Source organism: Molossus molossus, unplaced genomic scaffold (assembly GCF_014108415.1).
Source record: "Molossus molossus isolate mMolMol1 unplaced genomic scaffold, mMolMol1.p scaffold_m16_p_11, whole genome shotgun sequence".
Lineage (NCBI taxonomy): Eukaryota > Metazoa > Chordata > Mammalia > Chiroptera > Molossidae > Molossus > Molossus molossus.
Window position 1 is genome coordinate 1,297,541 of NW_023425346.1, and position 24,037 is coordinate 1,321,577.

The 24,037-nt window shown below is 59.5% G+C and overlaps 1 protein-coding gene across 1 annotated transcript in view; it reads right to left on the bottom strand.

The window, feature by feature from the left end:
* Positions 1-24,037, bottom strand: part of MYO7B (myosin VIIB) — a 100,702-nt gene that overhangs the window by 2,819 nt on the left and 73,846 nt on the right. The window contains exons 26-41 of the mRNA XM_036254578.1: positions 19,777-19,903; positions 17,910-18,029; positions 16,721-16,894; positions 13,175-13,402; positions 11,982-12,149; positions 7,723-7,840; positions 7,509-7,635; positions 6,407-6,573; positions 5,576-5,757; positions 4,611-4,747; positions 4,148-4,305; positions 2,718-2,871; positions 2,132-2,287; positions 1,222-1,327; positions 603-716; positions 82-169 (exon numbers count right to left, since the gene is read on the bottom strand). Of these exons, the coding sequence (XP_036110471.1) occupies positions 82-169; positions 603-716; positions 1,222-1,327; positions 2,132-2,287; positions 2,718-2,871; positions 4,148-4,305; positions 4,611-4,747; positions 5,576-5,757; positions 6,407-6,573; positions 7,509-7,635; positions 7,723-7,840; positions 11,982-12,149; positions 13,175-13,402; positions 16,721-16,894; positions 17,910-18,029; positions 19,777-19,903 (2,324 nt within the window). The remainder of the gene's footprint in view (positions 1-81; positions 170-602; positions 717-1,221; positions 1,328-2,131; positions 2,288-2,717; positions 2,872-4,147; positions 4,306-4,610; positions 4,748-5,575; positions 5,758-6,406; positions 6,574-7,508; positions 7,636-7,722; positions 7,841-11,981; positions 12,150-13,174; positions 13,403-16,720; positions 16,895-17,909; positions 18,030-19,776; positions 19,904-24,037) is intronic.

Below are 24,037 nucleotides of genomic sequence, written 5' to 3' on the forward strand. Positions count from 1 at the left end.
GAGGCAGACAGTCCCTGCCCCTGCCCCTCCATCCCAGAGGGATCCCCACCCTGCGCTGCGGACACCCCGCCGACACCCCACCTTCTTTCTGAGGCTTGCTTTTCTTCACCCAGTCTGACACGTGCCGCAAGGAGTCGAAGAAGAAGTCTGCCTCCTTCTGGCTGATGACCTGGGGTGGGTATGGACAGAGGCAAAGGAGGTGCACAGGTGAAGGGGCCTCCTGGGGGTGCCCTGCTGGGGGGCACCAGGGATGGGGACACTAGACTCCATGCTGTGCCTTGCTCCCTGGGGCCTGTGGGCTCTAGGAGCTCACTCACCTTTGTCCTTACAGCCCCTCAGCACAGGCGGGCACTGCCACACGCTGACCCCCACCCCGGCTCTGGCAGGTGTTACAGCCCCTCAGCACAGGCGGGCACTGCCACACGCTGACCCCCACCCCGGCTCTGGCAGGTGTTACAGCCCCTCAGGGCAGCACAGGCGGGCACTGCCACACGCTGACCCCCACCCCGGCTCTGGCAGGCGTTACAGCCCCTCAGGGCAGCACAGGCGGGCACTGCCACAGGCCCTGCCTCCCCCAGCTCCGGCCCGCCTGCCAGCAGTACCTTGTCCGCAATCTTGATGAAGAGGCTGCAGCCTTCCCAGGACACCAGCTGCAGCCGGGCCGCGATGCCTTCGCACACGTCCCGCACCCGGGTGTGGGCGCCCACCTCCAGCATCTGGGCAGCGAGGGGCATGGGCACACCTGAGGACGAGGCTCCGCCCGGACGGCCCCTCAGACCCCGGCCCTGCTGTGCCCCAAGACGGCTGAGAAGGGACACTGCCAGATGTCATGTTAGGTCACAATCCACGGTCTCGGGGGACTCCCATGCCCAGCCCGACCTCTCTGCGGGAGCCTGCAGCCCGGCGGACGCGCCCGCCTCTGCGCCTGCGCTGCGGGCCGGGTCGAGGGCCTGTCCTCGCAGCGGGACTGGTGCTTTCCGCAGGCGCACCCAGTGGCACCACCTGCCCCTGTGCGGGTCTCCTGTGTCCTCTGCCTCACCCCGGCCCCTGGGCCGCCGGCTCCACAGGGCAGCCTCCCGGCGGCCCCCCTGTGCCGGCCCAGAGCACCTGCAGGCGCGTGCAGCTCGTGCTGTAGGGCGCCCTGCCGGGTCGGGCAGTTTCTTGGAGGTCGCCACCCCTTGGGGAACCGAGGCCGCTGAGGTCAGGAGCGGCCGGGCTCACCTCGCTGGTGCCGTTGGGCAGGAAGACTTTGTGGCAGAGCCGGGAGACGGCCTGCTCCGCGGCCTCCACCTCCACCGGGTGCGGGGGCTGCTTGCGGGGGCCCGCCCTGGGGACGACAGGCTCGCTGAGGCCGCCGCCCCCCGCTGATTCCACAGCCGTGCCAGACACAGAACCAAAGAACCCCAGCGGCGCTGCTGACGGGTTCCTGGGGCTGTGCCGGCCTGGGGCTCGAGAAGGGGCAGAGGCCAGCCCAGACTTAGCTCCCTGGGGGCCCAGGCTCTGAGGAGGGGAAGGGGACTTGGCTGGACAGGGCCTCCAGCAGCAGGGTGGGGTGCTTTTCTGTCCTCTTACGCAGGGACATGGGGCAGGAGGGGCCAGGGCCCCCAGCAGGGCCTCTCAGGGCACCGCTCCCCCCATGACCATGACCTCACTGTACAGCTACTCACATGCCCCCCTATAACCACAGACGTACACACCCAAGGGACAGGCAGTGCCTCGGATCCCACACAGAGCCAAGGAAAGACTGCCCGCAGGCTGTAAGAGGGCCTGGTGGGGGTTGGGCCTCTGACCTAGGCTGGAAGAGGGGGAGCTTGGGGTATCCAGGTCACCCCGTGGCCTCCAGGCAGTCCCCTCTGTGCCCTGGACAGGCAGCTGTCGGGGTGGGGAGCTCATTGCTATGACTGAGGCCTGAAGCCACCTCTGACCACCAAACCCTTCTGAGACCCTCCCGAGCCTCACGCTCCACCTTCCTCCCCAGAGGCTGGGGCCCGGTTCCACCTCCCCACACTAACACCTCCTTCTGCAGAGCAGGGGCAGTCTGGCTCCTCTGGCCATCAGCTCCGGGAAGGCCACTGCACCCCTCAGCACCCCAGCGGACACTCCAGGGGGGTGCTCAGGGCGGCAGGCTCACCTCAGGACCCTCTGGAGGCGGCGGCTGCTGTCGGGGGCCAGGAGCTGGGTCCTCCTTGTGTCTATGAACTTCTGGACGTGGGGCAGCAGTGCCTTGCCAGGGGGGAAGAGGCCAGCACAGAGCCAAAGCAGCTGCCAGCCCCGCTCTTCGCTGAGCCTGCGGGTACAGTGCCCATCAGCCAGGAGAAGCCCCTCCCAGAGACCAGGCTGCCAGGCGCCTTGGGACGATGGGACCCGAGACCCCTCCGCTAAGGAGCCCATCGCTCCGCTGCCCAGTGCCAAGAAGGCTCTCAGATCCAGGAGCTGGGGGGTGCTGTTGTGCCCCTTTTGTGGAGGAGACAGCTGAGGTTTGAGAAGCAAGGATGGCAGCAGGCAGGGCCCCAGGCAGGACCATGGCCCTCCTGGCTCTGAGCACCCAGGGAGTCAGCAGGACAGCAGGGTCCAGCCCTTCCCTGGCTACTGTGCCCTGGCGGCTCTGCAGCCTCCACGCACTGCACCTCCCCATCTGACCCGTGGGCACAGCCTCTGGGAGCGGGCTGAGCACAGCGGGCCTGGCAGTGCCCTGCTCCCCGCCGTGGCCAGCAGACCTCACGGGGTTGTGCGTCAGCTGCTTCAGGAGCTGACAGTAGACCTCGTCCCGCAGGGCCGCGTCCTGCAGGGCCCATGAGAAGATCTGGTCGGTGAGCTCCACGGGGCTCCAGGACTGCCGGGACGGGTAGTCGCCCATGAACTTGAGGATGGGTATGGCTGTCAGGGAGAACAAGCTACACCCCCGACCTGCACCCACCACCGACCCCCAGCAGTCCCCAGAGCTCCTGACACCCGGCCTGGGGTGGGCGCCCTGGGGAAGGATGGGGAGACCTGGCCTGGGGTGGGCGCAGTGTGGGGAAGGATGGGGAGACCTGGCCTGGGGTGGGCGCATTGTGGGGAAGGATGGAGACCTGGCCTGGGGTGGGCGCATTGTGGGGAAGGATGGAGACCTGGCCTGGGGTGGGCGCACTGTGGGGAAGGATGGAGACCTGGCCTGGGGTGGGCGCACTGTGGGGAAGGATGGGGAGACCTGGCCTGGGGTGGGCGCACTGTGGGGAAGGATGGGGAGACCTGGCCTGGGGTGGGCGCACTGTGGGGAAGGATGGGGAGACCTGGCCTGGGGTGGGCACACTGTGGGGAAGGATGGGGAGACCTGGCCTGGGGTGGGCGCACTGTGGGGAAGGATGGGAGACCTGGCCTGGGGTGGGCGCACTGTGGGGAAGGATGGGGAGACCTGGCCTGGGGTGGGCGCACTGTGGGGAAGGATGGGGAGACCTGGCCTGGGGTGGGCGCACTGTGGGGAAGGATGGGGAGACCTGGCCTGGGGTGGGCGCACTGTGGGGAAGGATGGGGAGACCTGGCCTGGGGTGGGCGCACTGTGGGGAAGGATGGGGAGACCTGGCCTGGGGTGGGCGCACTGTGGGGAAGGATGGGGAGACCTGGCCTGGGGTGGGCGCACTGTGGGGAAGGATGGAGACCTGGCCTGGGGTGGGCGCACTGTGGGGAAGGATGGGGAGACCTGGCCTGGGGTGGGCGCACTGTGGGGAAGGATGGGGAGACCTGGCCTGGGGTGGGCGCACTGGGGGGAAGGATGGGGAGACCTGGCCTGGGGTGGGCGCACTGTGGGGAAGGATGGGGAGACCTGGCCTGGGGTGGGCGCACTGTGGGGAAGGATGGGGAGACCTGGCCTGGGGTGAGCACACTGTGGGGAAGGATGGGGAGACCTGGCCTGGGGTGGGCGCACTGTGGGGAAGGATGGGGAGACCTGGCCTGGGGTGGGCGCACTGTGGGGAAGGATGGAGACCTGGCCTGGGGTGAGCACACTCTGGGGAAGGATGGAGACCTGGCCTGGGGTGGGCACACTGTGGGGAAGGATGGAGACCTGGCCTGGGGTGAGCGCACTGTGGGGAAGAATGGAGACCGGGTGGGCGGGCGCCCTGGGGAAGGATGGGGAGACCCGGCGGGTGGGCGCCCTGGGGAAGGATATCGATGAAGATCTGGCAGGCCGCGTCCCGCAGCTCCGTGTTGGCGTGGACGCGCTTGAGCAGAGGCTGCCGCAGAGGCTCGGAGGAGTGAGCCCACAGGTGGCCTCGGGACCGGGCCAGGTGGAACATGGCTCTGCTGACTGTCTCCTTCTCCGGGGCCCTGTCAGGAAGAGGCTGGTGTGAGGTGCCCTGAGTTCCTGGTCCCCTCCCCCTCTGCCCCTTGTGCACAGTGGGAGGGCGAGGGGCTCTGGGTGGTCCCTGTGGGGGGCCATCTTGCCCACTGCACTCAGCTCAGACACAGGTCACTCCCTCCAACCTCCATAGTGGTTGGGGGAGGCTCAGAGGGCTGCCTTCTTGCCTGGGGAGACACCGTGGACAGCACCCCTGCCTCGGCGGCCTCCCCCCAGTCCTCAGTTAGCACAGAGGGCTGCCGGGGGCTGGGCATGGGGTGGGGTGGGGGGGCACCTGAAGAACTCGTAGGAGAATTCCTCCAGGGTGTGCTGCTTCTCCTGGGCCTGCTCCTCAGACAGGGCTTCTGCAGGGTGGCCAGCTTCTGCCTGGGTGGCCAGCTTCCGCTTCTCTGGCGACATCGCGAGCAAGCTCTGTGGGGCACAGAGCCGTGGGTGCCTGGAGCCGCTGCCCACAAGGCCCTTCCTCCTCCTGATCTAGTGGTTTTAGTGACTTGGGAGGGGTAGGACCACAGCTGAACAGGCCTGGGTGTCCTCCTCCTGGGTCACCTGCTGTGTGGCCTGGACCAGGGACAACCTCCCTGAGCCTGCTTGGTTTCTCTCCGGAGGGCTTCTCACACCCACTGGGCCCTGCTGCCCCGGAAACACTGGTTAAGGCATCTCTGCCCTGGCCTGCTGCCTGGCCCTCCCCCCGGGGTGCCCTCCAGACAGGCTGAGCCTGCCCTGCTCCGTGGGGCACCTCGTGGCCACTGATCAGTCACTGGCCTGAATGCCCCTGGAAGGAGACCCTGTTGTGCTGTCTCGTGTTGCAGGCGTGAGGCAGCTCGTTGGCACTCAGTGCATGCATGTTGGAATGTCTGTCTGTCCTACCTCCCAGGGGCTGCTCTCAGGGACGGGGACGGGGTGGTTCTCAAGGGTGCGGAGACTTGGGCCCCTTGAGGCAGGGTTTCAGTGAGGCTGAGGCTGGGGAAGGGGTGGTCTGTTCCTAGGACACACTCCGGTGGGAGATGGAAGGGATGCCCACTTACTGAGCCTCCCAAGCGCTGTGCTGGGCATGGCACAGTGGCTGCCAGCTTCACAGTTGCCCCGGAGGGACGGTGGGCTGGCAGAACTGACCTGATGTCCAGGTGGGCTCATGGCCCTCTGTGAGGTGGGATGCAGGCCCCTGAGCTGGGACCCCAGGCCTGGCATCCTGGCCACTTCCCCCTGTGCCCATGGGTGCCCAGGTCGGAAACAGCATACCAGCAGCTGTGCCGAGGGCTTGGTGACTGTGGGGATGACGTAGAGGCAGGTGGTGAGCACCAGCCCCGTCCGGCCTGTCCGGGCATTCTGGCCCAGGGTCCAGTTCTCGGAGGCCAGCGGCTCCTGCTTCTTTGTCAGGATCAGCAGGTCCCCCTTCTTACAGGCCAGGAGGTTGACATCCTCTGCAATGCCAGGTCACACACGGGCAGAGAAGCCACCGCTCACCAAGGGCTCCACAGAGATCGAGGTCTGCTGGCATTTATGGGCTGTCTTTGCAGAGCGATGAGGGAGCTGAGACAGCCGAGGCCCAGTCCGCTCTGACGGGAGCGGCGGCCGGGGTCCCAGGGCTTGGGCTCTTGAGAGCCCTGCGGGCAAGGGCTGGGAGCTCTGGCCACGGCCCTACCTTGGGACACCCACTCAGAGGCCTGGTAGGAGCCACCGTGGCCTGCGAGGCTAGAGGTGGCTGTCACCATGCCCGCCTGGGTGCCATGTGACCCTCATCTGTAAAGTGAGGTGACAGCCCTCTTTCACGAGGGGGTGGTGGGGCGGACTGGGTGGTAGGGACAAGGTTTCCGGGCTGCTGGCTCTGCCCTCCACGTCCATCTGCAGGAACCCTGACCTCCCCATGCTTCCCGTGGGTCCTCAGCTGGGGCTGGGGCTGCAGATCTCCTGGACTCGCTTTGTGGAAGGGAGGGCCCTGCCCAGAGCTGCCCGTAGGGCTTCTCTCCGCCCCTCCGCCCGGGCCCCTGAGCCTGCGCCACGTGGCTGCGGGGACATGACCCAGCCACCTGCAGGTTGTCCTCCCACCATCCACGCCCCCCGGCCAGGCACCTGTGGCTTTCTGGTCCTGCAGGGCCATGGCGAACACGGACCTCTCTTTCAAGCCCTCCAGAAACATGGCCACCAGCTCGGCAATGGCCACGCTGCTGGGGGACACGAACTCGTACTCCTCTTCATGCAGCGTGGACAGCAGCAGCCTCTGCCCACCCTGGGCCTGCCTGGGGACCAAGGATGCCACATGAGCAGAGCCTCCTCTGCCCTCCCATTCCAGGCCCTCAGCAGCCTCAGAAGGGACCTTCCTGAGCTACAGATGAGGGGACAGGCCACAGGCAGGGCCAGGCTGTGTGGTGGCAACTGATAGTCAGAGCTCAGGGCCCCTTGGGCCTCAGAGGCAGTGAGCGGTGCCAACCCCCAGTGGTAGGGTCAGCCCTGGGCAGGCGATGAGGCAGCCAGTGTGCAGGGCCCCCACAGGGACACTGACGAGCGGAGCCGGAGCTGAGCCAGGTGAGCGTGGGCACGCCGCCAGCCCTCGTGCCTCGGCTTGTGTGTGGGCCTCAGGGGTGGTGGACTTCACGGCGCACGGGCGTGTGGCCAGCACGGTCAGCCTCAGGAAGTCACAGTCGCCGTGGTCATGCCATCCTGGGCTTTAAGGGAGGGCCCTGCAGGGCACAGGCCGGCCTTCCCCAGGGCCTGGACGCGTTCTCAGAAGATGAGAGCCGTGGAGAGCTGTGGGGAAGGGTGGCCGAGGCCCAGCTGGCCTGCAAGGACACCCCAGCGCTGCTCTGTGACCTCACACCCGATCTGTCAATCATTGCGCTCCCAGATGGCCTGCACCGCTGCATGGCCCGTGGGAGGGAAAGGAGCCTGGAAGGAAGGCACCCCTCCAGGCCGCACGGTTGCACCCCTTTCGGGGGGACTGGGTCAGGGAGGCCGAGAGGGCCGTGCGGGATTCATGGCGCAGCGCACAGCGAGGGACGGCCTGGCAGAAGAAAGCGGTGCCCATGGCCCGTGGCCACCACACTATGCAGGTCAGTCCTCATCCCTCCCCGGCGGGGCTCCGGGGACAATGCTCCTCCCTCTCTGTCTCTCCTCGAGCCCCAAGGACAGAGCTTTGAGGAAAGAGCCATTTTGGCTTCTTCCCTGGGGCACCCACCTGTTGGTGATCATGCTCATGACCTCTGGGAAGGAGAGTTCCAGGAGGGTCCTCTCCTTCTGGTCCAGGAAATCCAGCCCCTTCCAGTTCACAGCCAAGATCAACTGGGCTTTGGGCAGCCGGGGGCCTGGTCAGAGAAGACAGGGTGTGAAGCCTGGACCGACCCTGGGTGGGGGTCCCCACCTGCACCCCTCACCCCACCCTTGACTATTACCAGAAACAGTGGTGACTTCAAAGAGTCTGGAGAAGAGCAGCGGCCACTGCAGGCGGGCGGTCTGGACCACTTGCTCCTGCACGGCCCGCGGTGCTGCCCGCTCCTGGGTGTAGGGTGCCTGCTCGGGGACACGGGGTGTCAGCGCTGTCACTGCTTTCTAGCCCCAGCCTGCCGCCCCAATACCGCCTGGTGCCCAGGAGCTTGATGCTGGATCATTCTTCAGAGCCTCGGCCTACAGTGGGGCCAGACCCCAGAGAGGGCCAGGTAGGAGGCTGGGGGTGCGTCCTTCATGGGTGGTTTTGAGAAGGGAGCTAGGCTTTCTTCCTCTTTTTATTTAAAAAAAGTTTTTTTCCTTTTTTATTGATTTGAGAGAGAGAGGAAGTGAGAAGAAGAGAGAGAGAGAGAAACATCGATGAGAGAGGACATCGATAGGCCACCTCCTGCATGCCCCCCACAACCTGGGCATGTGTCCTGACCAGGAATCAAACTGGCGACCTCTTGGTGCAGGGTAGATGCTCAACCACTGAGCCACACTGGCTGGACCCTCTTTTTTTTTTTGTTAATCCTCACCTGAGGGTATTTTTCCATGAATGTTTAGATACAGTGGAAAGGAGGGAGGGAGAGAGACAGAGAGGAAAATAGATGTGAGAGACACATTGATGGGTTACCTCCCACATGACCCTGACCAGGGCTGGAACGAACCGCAACCCAGGTACGTGCCCTTGACTGGGGATCAAACCTGTGACCCTTTGGTCCACGAGCCGACACTCTAACCACTGAGCTGAATTAACCAGGGCTGGGCTTTATTCCTCTTTAGCATCAGGATGCAGAGCTGCAGGCCAGGCTGCTGGTGGTCGCCTTTGTGGGGATAGCTGTGTGTTCTGCCTGAGCATGTCTGTGGGCTTGTGTCTGTGGGCTCGTGTCTGTGGGCTGGTGTTTGTGGCTCGTGTCTGTGGGCTCGTGTCTGTGGGCTGGTGTTTGTGGCTCGTGTCTGTGGGCTCAGGTCTGTGGGCTTGTGTCTGTCGCTCAGGTCTGTAAGCTTATGTCTGTGGGCTTATGTTCGTGGCTCATGTCCATGGCTTGTGCCCATGGCTCATGTTTGTAAGCTCATGTCCATGGCTTATGTCTGTGGGCTCGTGTCTGTAAGCTCATGGCTGTAAACTCATGTCTGTGGGCTCGTGTCTGTGGCTCATGCCTGTGGGCTCGTGTCTGTGGGCTCATGTCTGTGGGCTCGTGTCTGTGGGCTCGTGTCTGTGGCTTGTGTCTGTGGCTCATGCCTGTGGGCTTGTGTCTGTGGCTCGTGTCTGTGGCTCGTGTCTGTGGGCTCATGTTTGTGGCTCATGTCCATGGCTTGTGCCCGTGGCTCATGTTTGTAAACTCATGTCTGTGGCTTATGTCTGTGGGCTCGTGTCTGTGGCTCATTTCTGTGGGCTCGTGTCTGTGGCTCGTGTCCATGGCTTGTGCCCGTGGCTCATGTTTGTAAACTCATGTCTGTGGCTTATGTCTGTGGGCTCGTGTCTGTGGCTCATTTCTGTGGGCTCGTGTCTGTGGCTCGTGTCTGTGGCTCGTGTCTGTGGCTTGTGTCTGTGGGCTCATGTTCGTGGCTCATGTCCATGGCTTGTGCCCGTGGCTCATGTTTGTAAACTCATGTCTGTGGCTTATGTCTGTGGGCTCATGTCTGTGGCTCATGTCTGTAAGCTCGTGTCTGTGGGCTCGTGTCTGTGGCTCATGTCAGTAAGTTCGTGTCTGTGGGCTTGTGTCTGTAAGCTCATATCTGTGGGCTTATGTTTGTGGGGTCGTGTCTGTGGGATCATGTCTGTGGCTCGTGTCTGTGGCTTGTGTCTGTGCTGGGCTTGCTCTTGCCAGTATATGCCCCATGGATCTGGGCATGTGGCCTGTCTTGGTGTGTATCACTGTGTCCTGGGCACCTCTGTCTTTCTTCATCTGTGCACTTGGGAAGCATCTCTCAGGGGCCATCATTTCAACCACCCCCTCCAGTCCCCATCTGCACCACTCTGAGTGCCTAACTGAACTCACTGACTTTACTGCTTGTTAAATAAAAATGCCTCTTATTCCTACTGTAAAATCTGGTGGGGTGACCCCGAGGGGCTGGGGAATAAAACAGGGGCACTGTATCTGAGGGGTCCTCTGGCCAGGTGCGACAGAGACCAAGTATTTTACGATGTCCACACGCTCTGAAGTCCCTTTCATGGGGATTGATCATGATGAATACATTGAGTGTGTACAACTCACATCTGCAGAGTGGCTCACCTCGCGCAATAACAGTGAACAATGGGAAATGACCTTGACTCTCACCAATAAGGATCAGAAAAGTGAATTATAATCCATTAACACATACCACATGGCTGTTAAAATGCACGTAACGATCAGTATGCAGGGACACAGAGACGTGTCCCATGCGATGTGGTCAACTGAAGACACGGCCTGAGACGGTCTTAGCGTCTGACCGTTGTATTTTATTTTAGTTTATTTTTTTAACCTTCACCTGAGGATATTTTTCCATTTTACTTTCAGACAGAGAAAGAGAGAGAGAGAAACATCGATGTGAGAGAGACACATCGACTGGTTGCCACCCACATGATCCCGACCAGGGCCAGGGACCAAACCTGCAACCGAGGTCTGTGCCCTTGATCAAAATTGAACCCATGACTCTTTGGTCCGCTGAGCCAAACTGGCAGGGCTGATGGTTTTACTTTTCAAGGTGTGTTTCTCTTCTGTGATGTTCACCCCCAGTGGTGTACGTGCGGATAAAGCTGTCTGGGAGGGCACATCACAGTACTAACCGTGACGGTCTCCTGCTGATTCTGCTTTTCTTGGTATGTGTCTGATGTTCTGATTTATTTGGTAATGTATGTTTCATGTGTTTAATGAAAAAAAATCAGTGAAACTCTGTTCACTTTTGAAAAAAGTGGAGAGGGGAAATTTCCTAATTCTTTACTCTCACCCTGACTCCCACTTCCCAAATTTGAAGCCACTTCGCACTCATGGTTGTTTAGGCTCCTGTGTGCCTCGGGTTGTCCGCCCCCCTCTCGTCTGAGCCCTGGAAAGTCTGTCTCTCTTGCAAACACACGCACTCGGGCTGGGGACACCATAAATGCCCACATGGGCCCTGCCGCCCCCACGCCTATCCCCAGGAGTGTTCCCCGGGAATGTGAGTGAAGGTGGGACAAGGCTTCTATGGTCAAGTCTGTTTGGGAAATGTGGGATGAAGCAGACTTTCTGCAGGACTTGTCAGAGCCTTCACTGTGACCCCCCAAAGGGCAGGACAAAGCAATGGCATTTCCCTGACCACCGGCACAGGGGCGCTTGTTCGTGGCCCACTCCAGGCCACTTCGGAGTGGCAGCACGGACACAGCATCACTTGGTCCTTTGCAGTGTCCTTCCTCCTGCCAGCTCCTGCCTCTGGGACCCACTCAGCAGGGCCCGTTCCCTTGCCATCGGGCTGTCCACCCCTGACCAGCAGGCAGGTCCCACTCCCTATCCTGCCTTTCCTGTCCACAGCGCCACCGGAGGACGGAGGGGTATTGATGAAGGGCTGTGTCCTGGTCGCCCACACGGCTCTCCTGCAGCGGTGGCCCCGGCCCCTGAGAGAAGCCCCTGCCGCTGCAGGGCGCAGCACCTGGGCGCCAGGAGGCCCTGGCAGGGAAGGTCGGGGAGGGCTGTCCCTGCGGGGATGGGAAGGCAGCCAGGGGACTGTGACTCGGATGGTATGTCTTCGCTGTTCTCTCTTGGGCTGGAAGTTCAGGGAGCAGCAGAACCTGCGTGTGGGTGATCCTGAGAACATGAGTGTGTGACAGCGGTGTGAGCAGCAGCGTGGAGGGGCTGTGAGCCCCCAGAGGAAGCCATGTTCACGTGGACCAGGAGGACCAAGCAGGGGGGACAGAGGCGGCCCTTTCTGCTGACCAGAGCACCGAGACACCAGGCCGGTGAGGAGAGACCAGAGCTGGGACAGGGCAGCACAGTGCAGAGGCAAGGGTGTGGTCAGGTCAGCAGCTGCAGGTGCCCTGTGTGCCCAAAGGCCAGGCCCAGGCAGGCACTGCAGTGAGACCAGTGTGGCATGAGCTGCCTGGACCCAAGATACCAACTTGAAAGGTGGAGGGAGCGTGGAGGGGCCTGTAGCAGGGGCTGGGCTGAAGGAGACTGGTGAACCCTGAAGAGACAGGTGTGTGCTACTCGTGGGGAGGGGCCACCCCCTGCTGGGCCCCCCCAAAGCAGAGCCCCGGCTCCTGGGGGCTGACCTTGGCATGGGCAGCAGAGACGAGGCGAGCCCAGTTCTCCGGGGGCTTGGTCCTGTACAACTTGGCGGGGATGACGCCAGGCAGCAGCTCCTGGACCGCGGCTCTCCCCGCCGCGGCGCCCAGCTGCACGTAGCAGTGCCCAGCCAGCAGCTCCACCAGCTCCTCCTCCTGCCCAGGCAGAGGGAGGGTGAGGGAAGGGTGAGCCAGAGCCCCCTGGGGTGCTCCGACCCCGTGCTGGTCCCAGAGATGACCAGGAGCATGAACAGCCCCCGGTCCTGCACCGGCTCTAGGCAGAACTTGTCCCTTCCCCAACTTGGGGGGTGAGCCACTGTGTGCCCCGACTGGGCCCTGACAACAGGTGTGCCCTGTGCTCCTCGCCTGTCCTCAGGGAACCCGGAGGAGGGGGGAGGCCTGGAGGAACCCCACCATCACGTCTGAGTGGGTGAATGTGGGCAGACCTTGACTCTGCCTCTCCCAGGCCTCACTTGTCATGCTGACCAGTGCCACCCTGAGGGGCTTGTGCCAGGACTCAGAGGGTGGGCTCTGTGTGGGACCCAGGGCAGGCTCTTGGCTCCAGGGCCACTGAGAGACCAAACCCTGCAGCTGCCTGTCCTCTGGGCCCCGTCCGGTGCCCCTGATTCTCCCTGCCCACTGCCTTGGCCAGGTAGGCTGCCAGGACTTCCGGGGCTGCCTCTGGTGCTGAGACACCCTCCGCCTGACACAGGCCGGGAGGACCTCAGCTCAGGTGCACTGCTCCCAGCACCTCAGGTGCGCTCACCCCCTCCCTGGAGCCTCAGGACCCACAACGCTGGGAGACCCTCTGTGCTTCCGGACGAGGGCCTGGGGCTCAGAGGTGACATGGGGATCCAAGGTCACACTGTTAGGGAGACGCACAGGTAGGGTTCAACCAGTGCCCGGGCTCCGAGGCCCCAGCCTTGACGCCAGGCCCTGTTGCCCATCAACAGCTGCTGTTAGTGAGGCTGGGGACCTGGGGTTGATGGGAGGTTTTCCCTGCCGACTGCTGTACCTGGGCCCCGAGGCGTGAGCACACCTGTGGTCCAAAGGAGGAGGACATGGAAGGCAGCTGCAGGCTCAGCAGAGGGGCCTGGGGACCTGCACTCCCCGCATACCCCCGGTCCCACGCCTCTGCCTTTGCACACCCCCAGGCCCCTGTGGCAGCGGTGCACCCTCACCTTCTCGAAGCTGTACTCGCCGGACCGGACTCCGTGGATGACTTGGCGGTAAATGAGCTCGGTGCTGACGGCATCCTCGTGGGGATCGTGCCAGGGGGTGAAGAACTCCTTCCGGAAGTACAGGCGCCAGGGCGCCTGGCGCTCGCTCTCACCCCTCTCCCGGGCCAGCTGCTCACACTGGCTGATGGCGTCCAGGACATGGTCACGCCCACTGCCCAGAGACCAGAACTGGGGCAACAGAGGTCAGCGCTGCTGTGTGCTGGCCCACGGGGGTGCCCTTCTCAGCAAATGCATGTGGGGCATGCTCAGCCACCCACTGTGGGTCCCCAGGGTACAGCAGCCCATCTGGGCCCTGAAGGTCTGTCCACGTGGGGCCTGGCGAGCCTGCCACTCTGACATTCCTCCTTGCGGCCTCCCAAAGGAGGCAGGGCTGATGCTTGGCTGCCACGGCTGGGGTGGGACATGGACCGGCTAGTCGGCATGAATGAGGCCGAGAAGTGGGCATCTGGATAGGTGAGGGTGTGGATCAGGTGGGGCTGTGCCCTGCGGATCTTTGCATCTGCTACATGGGAGTGTGCAGCTCAGGTATGAGTGCAGTGGGCGCTGAGTGTGGGGACTGCTCAGGTGTGAGTGCAGTGGGCGCTGAGTGGGGGATGCTCAGGTGTGAATGCAGTGGGCACTGAGTGGGGGATGCTCAGGTGTGAGTGCAGTGGGCGCTGAGTGTGGGGACTGCTCAGGTGTGAGTGCAGTGGGCACTGAGTGGGGGGGACTGCTCAGGTGTGAGTGCAGTGGGCGCTGAGTGGGGGGACTGCTCAGGTGTGAGTGCAGTGGGCGCTGAGTGGGGGGGGACTGCTCAGGTGTGAGTGCAGTGGGCGCTGAGTGGGGGGGACTGCTCAGGTGTGAGTGCAGTGGGCGCTGAGTGGGGGGGACTGCTCAGGTGTGAGTGCAGTGGGCGCTGAGTGGGGGATGCTCAGGTGTGAGTGCAGTGGGCGCTGAGTGGGGGGGACTGCTCAGGTGTGAGTGCAGTGGGCACTGAGTGGGGGGGGACTGGTCAGGTGTGAGTGCAGTGGGCACTGAGTGGGGGGGACTGGTCAGGTGTGAGTGCAGTAGGCGCTGAGTGGGGGGGACTGCTCAGGTGTGAGTGCAGTGGGCGCTGAGTGGGGGATGCTCAGGTGTGAGTGCAGTGGGCGCTGAGTGGGGGATGCTCAGGTGTGAGTGCAGTGGGCGCTGAGTGGGGGATGCTCAGGTGTGAGTGCAGTGGGCGCTGAGTGTTGGGGATGCTCAGGTGTGAGTGCAGTGGGTGCTGAGTCGGGGGACTGCTCAGGTGTGAGTGCAGTGGGCACTGAGTGGGGGACTGCTCAGGTGTGAGTGCAGTGGGCGCTGAGTGGGGGGGACTGCTCAGGTGTGAGGTCAGTGGGTGCTGAGTGGGGGGAACTGCTCAGGTGTGAGTGCAGTGGGCGCTGAGTGGGGGACTGCTCAGGTGTGAGTGCAGTGGGCGCTGAGTGGGGGATGCTCAGGTGTGAGTGCAGTGGGCGCTGAGTCGGGGGACTGCCCAGGTGTGAGTGCAGTGGGCACTGAGTGGGGGGGACTGTTCAGGTGTGAGTGCAGTGGGCGCTGAGTCGGGGGACTGCCCAGGTGTGAGTGCAGTGGGCACTGAGTGGGGGGGACTGTTCAGGTGTGAGTGCAGTGGGCGCTGAGTAGGGGATGCTCAGGTGTGAGTGCAGTGGGCGCTGAGTGGGGGATGCTCAGGTGTGAGTGCAGTGGGCGCTGAGTGGGGGATGCTCAGGTGTGAGTGCAGTGGGCGCTGAGTGGGGGATGCTCAGGTGTGAGTGCAGTGGGCACTGAGTGGGGGGGACTGTTCAGGTGTGAGTGCAGTGGGCGCTGAGTGGGGGATGCTCAGGTGTGAGTGCAGTGGGCGCTGAGTGGGGGATGCTCAGGTGTGAGTGCAGTGGCGCTGAGTCGGGGGACTGCCCAGGTGTGAGTGCAGTGGGCACTGAGTGGGGGGGGACTGTTCAGGTGTGAGTGCAGTGGGCGCTGAGTGGGGGATGCTCAGGTGTGAGTGCAGTGGGCGCTGAGTAGGGGATGCTCAGGTGTGAGTGCAGTGGGCGCTGAGTAGGGGATGCTCAGGTGTGAGTGCAGTGGGCGCTGAGTCGGGGGACTGCCCAGGTGTGAGTGCAGTGGGCACTGAGTGGGGGGGACTGCTCAGGTGTGAGTGCAGTGGGCGCTGAGTGGGGGACTGCTCAGGTGTGAGTGCAGTGGGCGCTGAGTGGGGGGGACTGGTCAGGTGTGAGTGCAGTGGGTGTTGAGTGGGGGATGCTCAGGTGTGAGTGCAGTGGGTGCTGAGTGGGGGATGCTCAGGTGTGAGTGCAGTGGGCGCTGAGTGTTGGGGACTGCTCAGGTGTGAGTGCAGTGGGCGCTGAGTGTGGGGGACTGCTCAGGTGTGAGTGCAGTGGGCGCTGAGTGGGGGGACTGCTCAGGTGTGAGTGCAGTGGGCACGATGGGGGGGACTGCTCTGGTGTGAGTGTCAGTGGGCACTGAGTGGGGGGGACTGCTCAGGTGTGATTGCAGTGGGCACTGAGTGGGGGGGACTGCTCAGGTGTGAGTGCAGTGGGCGTTGAGTCGGGGGACTGCCCAGGTGTGAGTGCAGTGGGCGCTGAGTGTGGGGACTGCTCAGGTGTGAGTGCAGTGGGCGCTGAGTGGGGGATGCTCAGGTGTGAGTGCAGTGGGTGCTGAGTGGGGGATGCTCAGGTGTGAGTGCAGTGGGCGCTGAGTGTGGGGACTGCTCAGGTGTGAGTGCAGTGGGCGCTGAGTCGGGGGACTGCCCAGGTGTGAGTGCAGTGGGCGCTGAGTGGGGGATGCTCAGGTGTGAGTGCAGTGGGCACTGAGTGGGGGGGAGTGCTCAGGTGTGAGTGCAGTGGGCACTGAGTGGGGGGGACTGCTCAGGTGTGATTGCAGTGGGCACTGAGTGGGGGGAACTGCTCAGGTGTGAGTGCAGTGGGCGCTGAGTGAGGGATGCTCAGGTGTGAGTGCAGTGGGCGCTGAGTGGGGGGAACTGCTCAGGTGTGAGGTCAGTGGGTGCTGAGTGGCGGTGGATGCTCAGGTGTGGTGGGGGCTGGCAGAAGGGTGTGTGGCTCTGGGGCTGAGGGCAATATCCTGGGCTGGGCATGGAAGAGTCTGAGCAGGAGGACAGTATGCCTGCTGATGAAACATGTTTCTGTGCATGTTGTGTGCATGAGTGTGTGAGTGTGTGTCAGGGTGTATGTGTGAATGTGTATCTGTGAGTGTATATGTGTGTATAGGTGTGCATGTATGTATGTGTCAATGTGTATATCTTTGAGTGTGTGCATGTGTGATTGTATGTGACTGTGAGTGTGTGAGTGTGTGCATGTGTGACTGTGTATCTGAGTGTTAGTGTGTGTGTGAGTGAGTGTGTATATCTGTGTTTGTCAGCTGGGACGGACAGCAGTGGCCAAGTCAGTCTGGGTCCAGGGCTTGAGCGGGCCTGGGAGCATGCGGAGGTGGGGGATGGATGGACCAGGCCAGTACCTTGTCATACACAGCGACCTGGAGGGAGAAGCCCAGGTGGTCCCTGAGGCCCTGCTTGCGAGCGATGTGCAGGCAGACTTCTCGTGATGTGGAGGCGGAGTCCACGGTGACTATCAGGTTCTCTCCGGTCACCAGGATGACGTGGATCGGGATGTGCTTCTTGGACTTGACAGCCTGGGGACGGATGACGACTCAGCCTCTGTGCCCCAGAGATCCCTGGGTGTAGCTGCCTGCCCCGGGCTCCAGAGCCCTGTCCTGGAGTCCGGCCCACTCTTCTCTTCTGTTGCCAGTGTCCCGAGGCCAGCAGATGTTGGGTGCTCTGCAGGGATGGACCCGGGATGGGGGGATGGGGGCTGTCCATGGTGCTGCCCGGCAGCGTGTGCTCTGCTCGGCACCTGGGCAGCCTGCATGCAGAGGGCCCTCTGCCATGAGAACCCTGAGCTCCGGAGGTCGAGTGACAGAATCACAGAGGCTCAGAAGAACTCTTGGAAGTCACCCAGCTCTGGACTCTGGAACATTTTTGATATGTGGGGGCCACAGTTCACTCTGTGCACAACAGGGTGTGAGCACGCTCAAACAGCTGCTACCAGTTCACGTGGGATCCAGAGCTCATGAGGTAAGAGAGCCCTGTGGACTTGGGTGGCAGGGTGAGAATGGGAAAGGGTGTGGCAGGGGCCACCCCAGTACAGGGCACCAGGGAGTGGGGCCTTCCAGGAGCCATGAGGACAGCAGGACGCTGAGGGTGCCCCTCAACCCCGCCCTCCCTGAGAACCCTGTGAGAACCCACAGGGATGCCTAGCAATGCCGCCAAGGATGACACCTTGCAGTGACCACTGCCTTCTTTATAAAATGCAAATGTCCTTGGGAGGGTAACATTTTAAGCAATTAGCAGTCATTCATCATTGAATGCTAACTGGTTTATCAGATTAAATTTCCCCCATTAGCTAGTAGGGCCCTAAAGGAATGTGGATTGACCAGTGGGGAGGGTACTTGGAAGCTCAGGCCTGGGCTGGAGAGGCTGAGCCACAGGGACCACTGGCACAGAAGGCTCCCCAAGTGGGTGGAGGAGTCCCAAGGACACACTTCCTGCAGGCAGGACAGAAGAAGGCATCCCAACATTGGTCCTGGAGGAGCCATGGGGGCTGGCACCATCCCAATCTGACCACCTCCCACCTCAGCTGGCCCCTACCTGAAGTTCCAGCCAAGTTGGGGGCTCCGTGCGTACCCCATTGGCACAGGTGCGTCTCAGGCGCTCAGCACAGAAGGGCCCGTAGCTGGCTGGCCCTTCACCAATGAAGTTCAGCAAATACTGGTGGGTGAGGAGGGAAAGGGCACAGGGCACTTAGGACGGAGACCACTTCCTTCTCGCTGCCTGAGGGGGGGGGTGGTTCTCTCTGGTCCATGGACCGATGCTCTAACCGCTGAGCCAAACTGGCCAGGGCTTACATACTTTTTTTTTTATCCTCACCCGAGGACATTTTTTGTTCAGATACAGTGGGAAGGAGAGAGAGAGAGAGAGAGAGAGAGAGAGAGAGAGAGAGAGAGAGAGAGAAACACATCGACTGGTTGTCTCCCGCACGACCCCAACCAGGGCTGGGGACCGAACTGCAACCCAGGTACGTGCCCTGGACTGGAATTGAACTTGCAACTCTTTGGTCCGCAGGCTGATGTTCTAGCTGAGCCAAACAGGCCAGGGTATACATATATATTGAATCCTCACCCGAGGACATGTTGAGAGAGAGAGAGAGAGAGCGAGAGAGTGAGAGCGAGAGAGAGCGAGCGAGTGAGAGAGAGAGAGAGAGAGGGGAACGTGGATCTGCTGCCTTCTGCATGTGCCCCAACTGGGGACAAAACCCACGGGCAGGCATGCACCCTGACTGGGAATGAACTGGCAACCTCTGGGTGCACAGGACGCTGCTCAGCCCACTGCACCGCCCTGGTGGTGGTGTTCACGGTGATAAGCACTTGGAAGGCGGACCCCAACGTGCGTCCACAGCTGACTCTGCAGGACAGCGCCGTGTGGGTGGCTTGCAGCTGGCACTGGGGGGAGGTACGACGGTGAAAAGACACTTGTGGAGGCATGTGAAACACAGGACAGTTGATGTTCAGAATATGTTGGATAAAATGTGTTGAAAATCTTTTCACCTCACAGAGAGGTTTCGTGAGGAGACAGCCTGGAGTGACTTGCTGGGTCAGGAGTGGCCCGAGCGCCCAGGGCAGACAGCTACGTGACCACGCGTCCTGCTGTCCCAAAGGGAGCTGAGAGAAAGTGACACTATAACACCACGAAGGCCAAAAATAGTAACGGAAGTTACCTCTGGGTGTGGGGATGACTTCTAGACTTTCTGCATTTCCTACACATTACTGCTTTTTTTTTTCCCTTTATTGATTTTAGAGAGAGAGGAAGGGAGGGAGAGAGATAGAAACATCGATGAGAGAGAACACTGATTGGCCGCCTCCTGCATGCCCCCCACTGGGGGTCGGGCCCACACCCTGGGCATGAGCCCTGACTGGGAATCTAACCAGTGACCTCCTGCTGCAGGGTCAACGCTCAACCACTGAACCACACCAGCCGGACTACATATTACTTTTATGATAAGAAGCAAAAGGCACATTACCGCAATGAAGCCTGGAGCATCTAGCACTGCTCCTGTCAATACCCCGCCTCCATTTTTAGTTCTAGGGACTAGAGAGAGATGCTTCAGTCCATCTCCAGTCAGCGCTCACTCCTGGGACACCTTCGTCTCTTCGATGCACATTTCATCTACCATCTCACTGTCTTGTCAGAAGGGCCGTCATGGTGCCTGAGACCAAGTGAGCTGAAGACCCTGACTTGGGGCCAGAAAAACCAGGTCCAGTGTCCTCTTTTATAGAAGGGGAAACTGAGGCCCAGAGAAGCATAGGCACTGTGGTCCTACCTGGCCAGTAGAAGCAGCAGAACTGAGCCATAAACCAGGATTTCTGGACCTGCTCCATGGTCCAGGGCCAACCAATCCTCCCAGGTACCCTGTCCCCACTGCCCTCCAACCCGAGCCCCTGCCCTGGGCCCTCCCTACCTTCATGAACCTCTCAGAGGGTGGGAAGCAGCCCAAACAGAGGCTGAGCAGGATCCAGCCCCGAGCCAGGCTGCTCATTTTGAAGTTCTCTGACAGCTGCTTGCAGATCTGGCAGTAAATCTCGTCCCTGGAAGACACAGACCACCAGGCTGTAGGCTGGCTCTAAGGACAGGTGACTGGGCACATAGATCCTTCTACACCCTCAGGTGGGGTCACGTCCAAGGGGCGACCTCCAGCTTCCTCACCTGCAATGGCCTTTGCTGGCTTTGCCGCAACCCTGGCTGACCTGGAGCCTGTCATCTCCTGAAGGTGGTGCCACCTCCAGTGTCTGCCCAGGGTTCTGTGCCTCCACTCACATTAGCTTTCATTTCCTAACTCATCAAGGCCTTAGCCTTTGTCCTCCCTGTCATTCATCTTGTCCCCTCAGGCTTTTGCTCCCTACCTCACCCACTCTGCCCACGATAACCTGGCCGTCCAGTGTGGGGTCTCCACCACGGCCCTGACCTCAGTCACCTAGAACATTGCATGATCTGATCTGTCCCTTTCCCCAGCTTTACAGTTATTTCACATCTGTTCCTTCTATCTTGTTCTTTATTTTTTTTATTATCTTCACCCAAGGACATTTTTGCATTTATCTTCAGATAGAGTGAGAGAAAGAGAGAGAGAGAAACATCGATGTGAGAGAGACACATCAAGTGGTTACCACCCACATGACCCCAACAGGGGCCAGGGACAAACTTCAACCGAGGTACGTGCCCTTAGCGGGAACTGAACCAGGGACTCTCTGGTGCGTGGGCTGATGCTCCAACCGCTGAGCCAAACTGGCCAGGGCTGCTCCTTCTATCTTGAAGTCCTCCCCCTTTCCCTGAATACAGCCACCCCACCACCATTGCAGAGAGAGAAATGGGGACTTCATAGGAGACCCCCCCAAATCCTCACCTCCTGACCAGTTCCCATTCCCCCAGGCTCATGAGCCTCTCCTCTCTGTCTTGTCTCGGGAGGGGATGCTTCTGGATCCTTCATGTTCTCAATCCTCTATCATCTCACTGAACTGTCTTCCAGCCGCACATACCCGGAGGTCAGCATCTTTCCTCTTGACACTCAGTGGCGTGCTGGTGCTTAACAACGGACTCTCCTGGGGGAAAGTCCTCATTCATCGCATCTGCCAATTTCTGTGGTGTAAATATTCCCATTGATGCCAATTTCAAGCTACCAACCTGAAGTCACTGAATACAGAGTTGGAAAGCGATGTGCCCATCTATTGTCACAGCCTAGTAATCTCAGCTATAGCATGCCTCTTTCTCAAGTCTCTACAGGCATCACCATCAACCATTCACCCAGCTGGAAATATTGGAGTCATCCTAGACTCCTCCCATCAGCCACCACCTCCAACCAGCTGTCTCCCGGATGTTTTCTCTGTCTCTTTCTCTTAGCTCCTGCTCCCTGGGCCATCTCTCATCGGTTTTCTCCTGGCCTCCTACTCTCAAGCCCCATCTCTGCATGCCATCGCCAGGGAGAACTTTCTGAAAGTCAAATATGGCCGTGTTCTTCTCTTACTTAAAACTTCTCCCTATTACTCCTATGATTAAATTCAAACTCAATTCCCAGTTGTTACAAATCATTTGGAATTCCAGACCCTTGGGCTGTTTCAGAACTCTGTGACCCTGTTCAGAATCTTCCTTCTCTCTGGTGAAACACCCCTCCTCCTCCTCACAGCCCCCAGTAGCCCAGGAGGGCATTACACTACTTCTCGGTACCCCCACTGGACCCCTATCTTAGCATAAGCAATTATTGTGGGTTTCTGGGTCCTCCCATGCTCCCCAACTAAAGGATGACTTCCTTGAGGACAGAGACATAAAGGGTGACTTCCTTGAGGACAGAGACATGCCATTTTTATCTCTGCATCCCCAGTCCTCAGTTCAGGTCTGGGCTCGGAGCAGGTACTTAAAAACGTGTATTGAATGTGTGGCTGGATGTGGGTGGAGCATTTGCTTTGTCTTGGAATTTAGTTAAGACTCTAGAGCCAAAGACAAACAGAAGATAATGCTCAATATTCTAAAGAGGTACATTCTCATAGGATCTACTAAAAGATGGCAGAACCTGTTCAGCCACCATGCCATCTCCAGCCTGCATTAGTGAAGATGAGAAATGTAAAAGGCTATTATTGGAAGGGACTTTGTAGGAGTAGAGAGACCTCTGGCCTATTTCCACTTGTTCCAAATGAGGAGGTGAGAGCCCAGCAGATCACCAGCACAGATGGGGCTATGTGCCAGAACTGAAGCAAGGCCCATCTCACTCTCCATGTGAGTCATGCCGAGCCCCAGCAGCCCACTGGCTTACTCCAGGGTACTGGAATAAAATAGTCACAGAGTTCTTAAGGGCTTGACACTTGTTTCCCAGAGACACAAGTTGGGCCTCCATGAACAAAGAAACGAGTGTCTGCTTTCTCTTGGAGAATTCTAAGCTGCCCTGGATGGCCAAGATGAAGAGAGAACAGTCAGAAGTTGGGAATGTCATTGAAGGAGTTGACCTTCAGGTGGCCTGATGGGATTTCACACAAGCAAGCAGCCCATCATTCCAAGCAGTAAGAGGCTGGGGTGTGTTTCATCAGGGGATAGAGTTGGCAGGGGGTCTCAAGGGATCACCATGAGAGTGTCAGCCCCAGCTGGAGACCAGTACTGGATAAGATTGCTATAAGGTTATCTGATGAACCCACAGTGCATCTTATTTGGACACAGCTTTTACATATTGGAGAGGGTGGTGCCAAGTGAAGAGTAACCATGAGAGAACAACCAATATAATCAACTAAGTTGGAATAGTTGCCTGGTTGGTATCACTCAGGCAGCTAAAACTTGAGTAGAAACCTTGGGGTCTCACTAGCTTGAAGAACCAGATGACAGATTTTGGGGTATTCACAATAGTTGAAAGAGAAGGAAAATCCTAGAATGAAGGAAAAATAGAAAAGCAGTCCTGGTTTGGTCCTGATGAACTCTTTTAGCTTTTTCTTGTCTGTCAAGCTCTTTATCTATTCTTCCATTCTAAATAATAGCTTTGCTGGGTAGAATAATCTTGATTGTAGGTCCTCGCTTTTCATCACTTTGACTGTTTCTTGCCATTCCCTTCTGGACTACAAAGTTTGTTGAGAAATCAGCTGGTAGTCTTATGGAAGCTCCCTTGTACGTGACTGCCTGCTTTTCTCTTACTGCTTTTAAGATTCTCTCTTTGTCTTTAAACTTTGGCGTTGTAATTATGATGTGTCCTGGTATGGGCCTCTTTGGATCCATCTTGTTAGGAACTCTGCATTTCCTGGACATGTGTATCTTTCTTTTTCACTAGGTTAGGGATGTTTTCAGTCGTTATTTCTTTAAATAGACTCTACCTAACTTTTTTGGATTCTCTTCCCCCGCCCCCCCCCCCCCTTCTGATTGGGTATTTTCTACTATTTCATCTTCAAATCACTGATTCAATCCTCTACTTCATCTAATCTAAAGTTGATTTCTTCTAGTGTGTTCTTCATTTCTGGCTGGTTCTTTTTGATAGTTTCTATGTCCTTTTTATACTGTTGAAGTTCTCTCATTGAGCATCCTTACAACCATCGTTTTGAAGTCTGTATCTAGTTGTTTGCCTGCCTGCATTTCACTTAGTTCTTTTTCTGGAGATTTCTCCTGTTCTTCTATTTTGGATATGCTTATTTATCTCTCCATTTTGGCTGCCCATCTGGGTTTGTTTCTGTGTGTTAGGTAGAACTACTATGTCTCCCAGGCTGAAAGAGTAGTCTTATGTAATGTGTCTCGTAGGGTCCAGTGGCTCAGCCTCCTTGGTCACCCGAGCTGCACACTCCAGGTGCACACTCCCGTCTGAGCTGTGTGCACTGTCCTGTTGTAGTTGAGCCTTAATTGATGTTAGTCTGTCAATGGGAAAGATTGATTTCTCAGGCCCACTGGCTATGACACCGGTCATGACTACAGTGGAGGAGCTATTGTTCAGAGGCCGACCCCATGGACCAGCAGAGCTCTCCTTAAGTCTGCTCCTTCAGTGTGTCACTGGTGGAGGTGGTTGGGTGGTTCTCTGGCACAGTCTGAACCTGGCTACCAAATGTGCTGCCTCTAGGGCCTACCGAGACATGCAGGCCAAGGTCAGCTGTCTCCTGTGCCCTGCATGGGGCCACCTGGCATGAGTTACAAAGCAATCTGCAGATGGCTGCTACTTGTGCTGGGCTTGGAGGTGCCCAGGCAAGGCCAAGCTGCAAACCAAGTTCGGA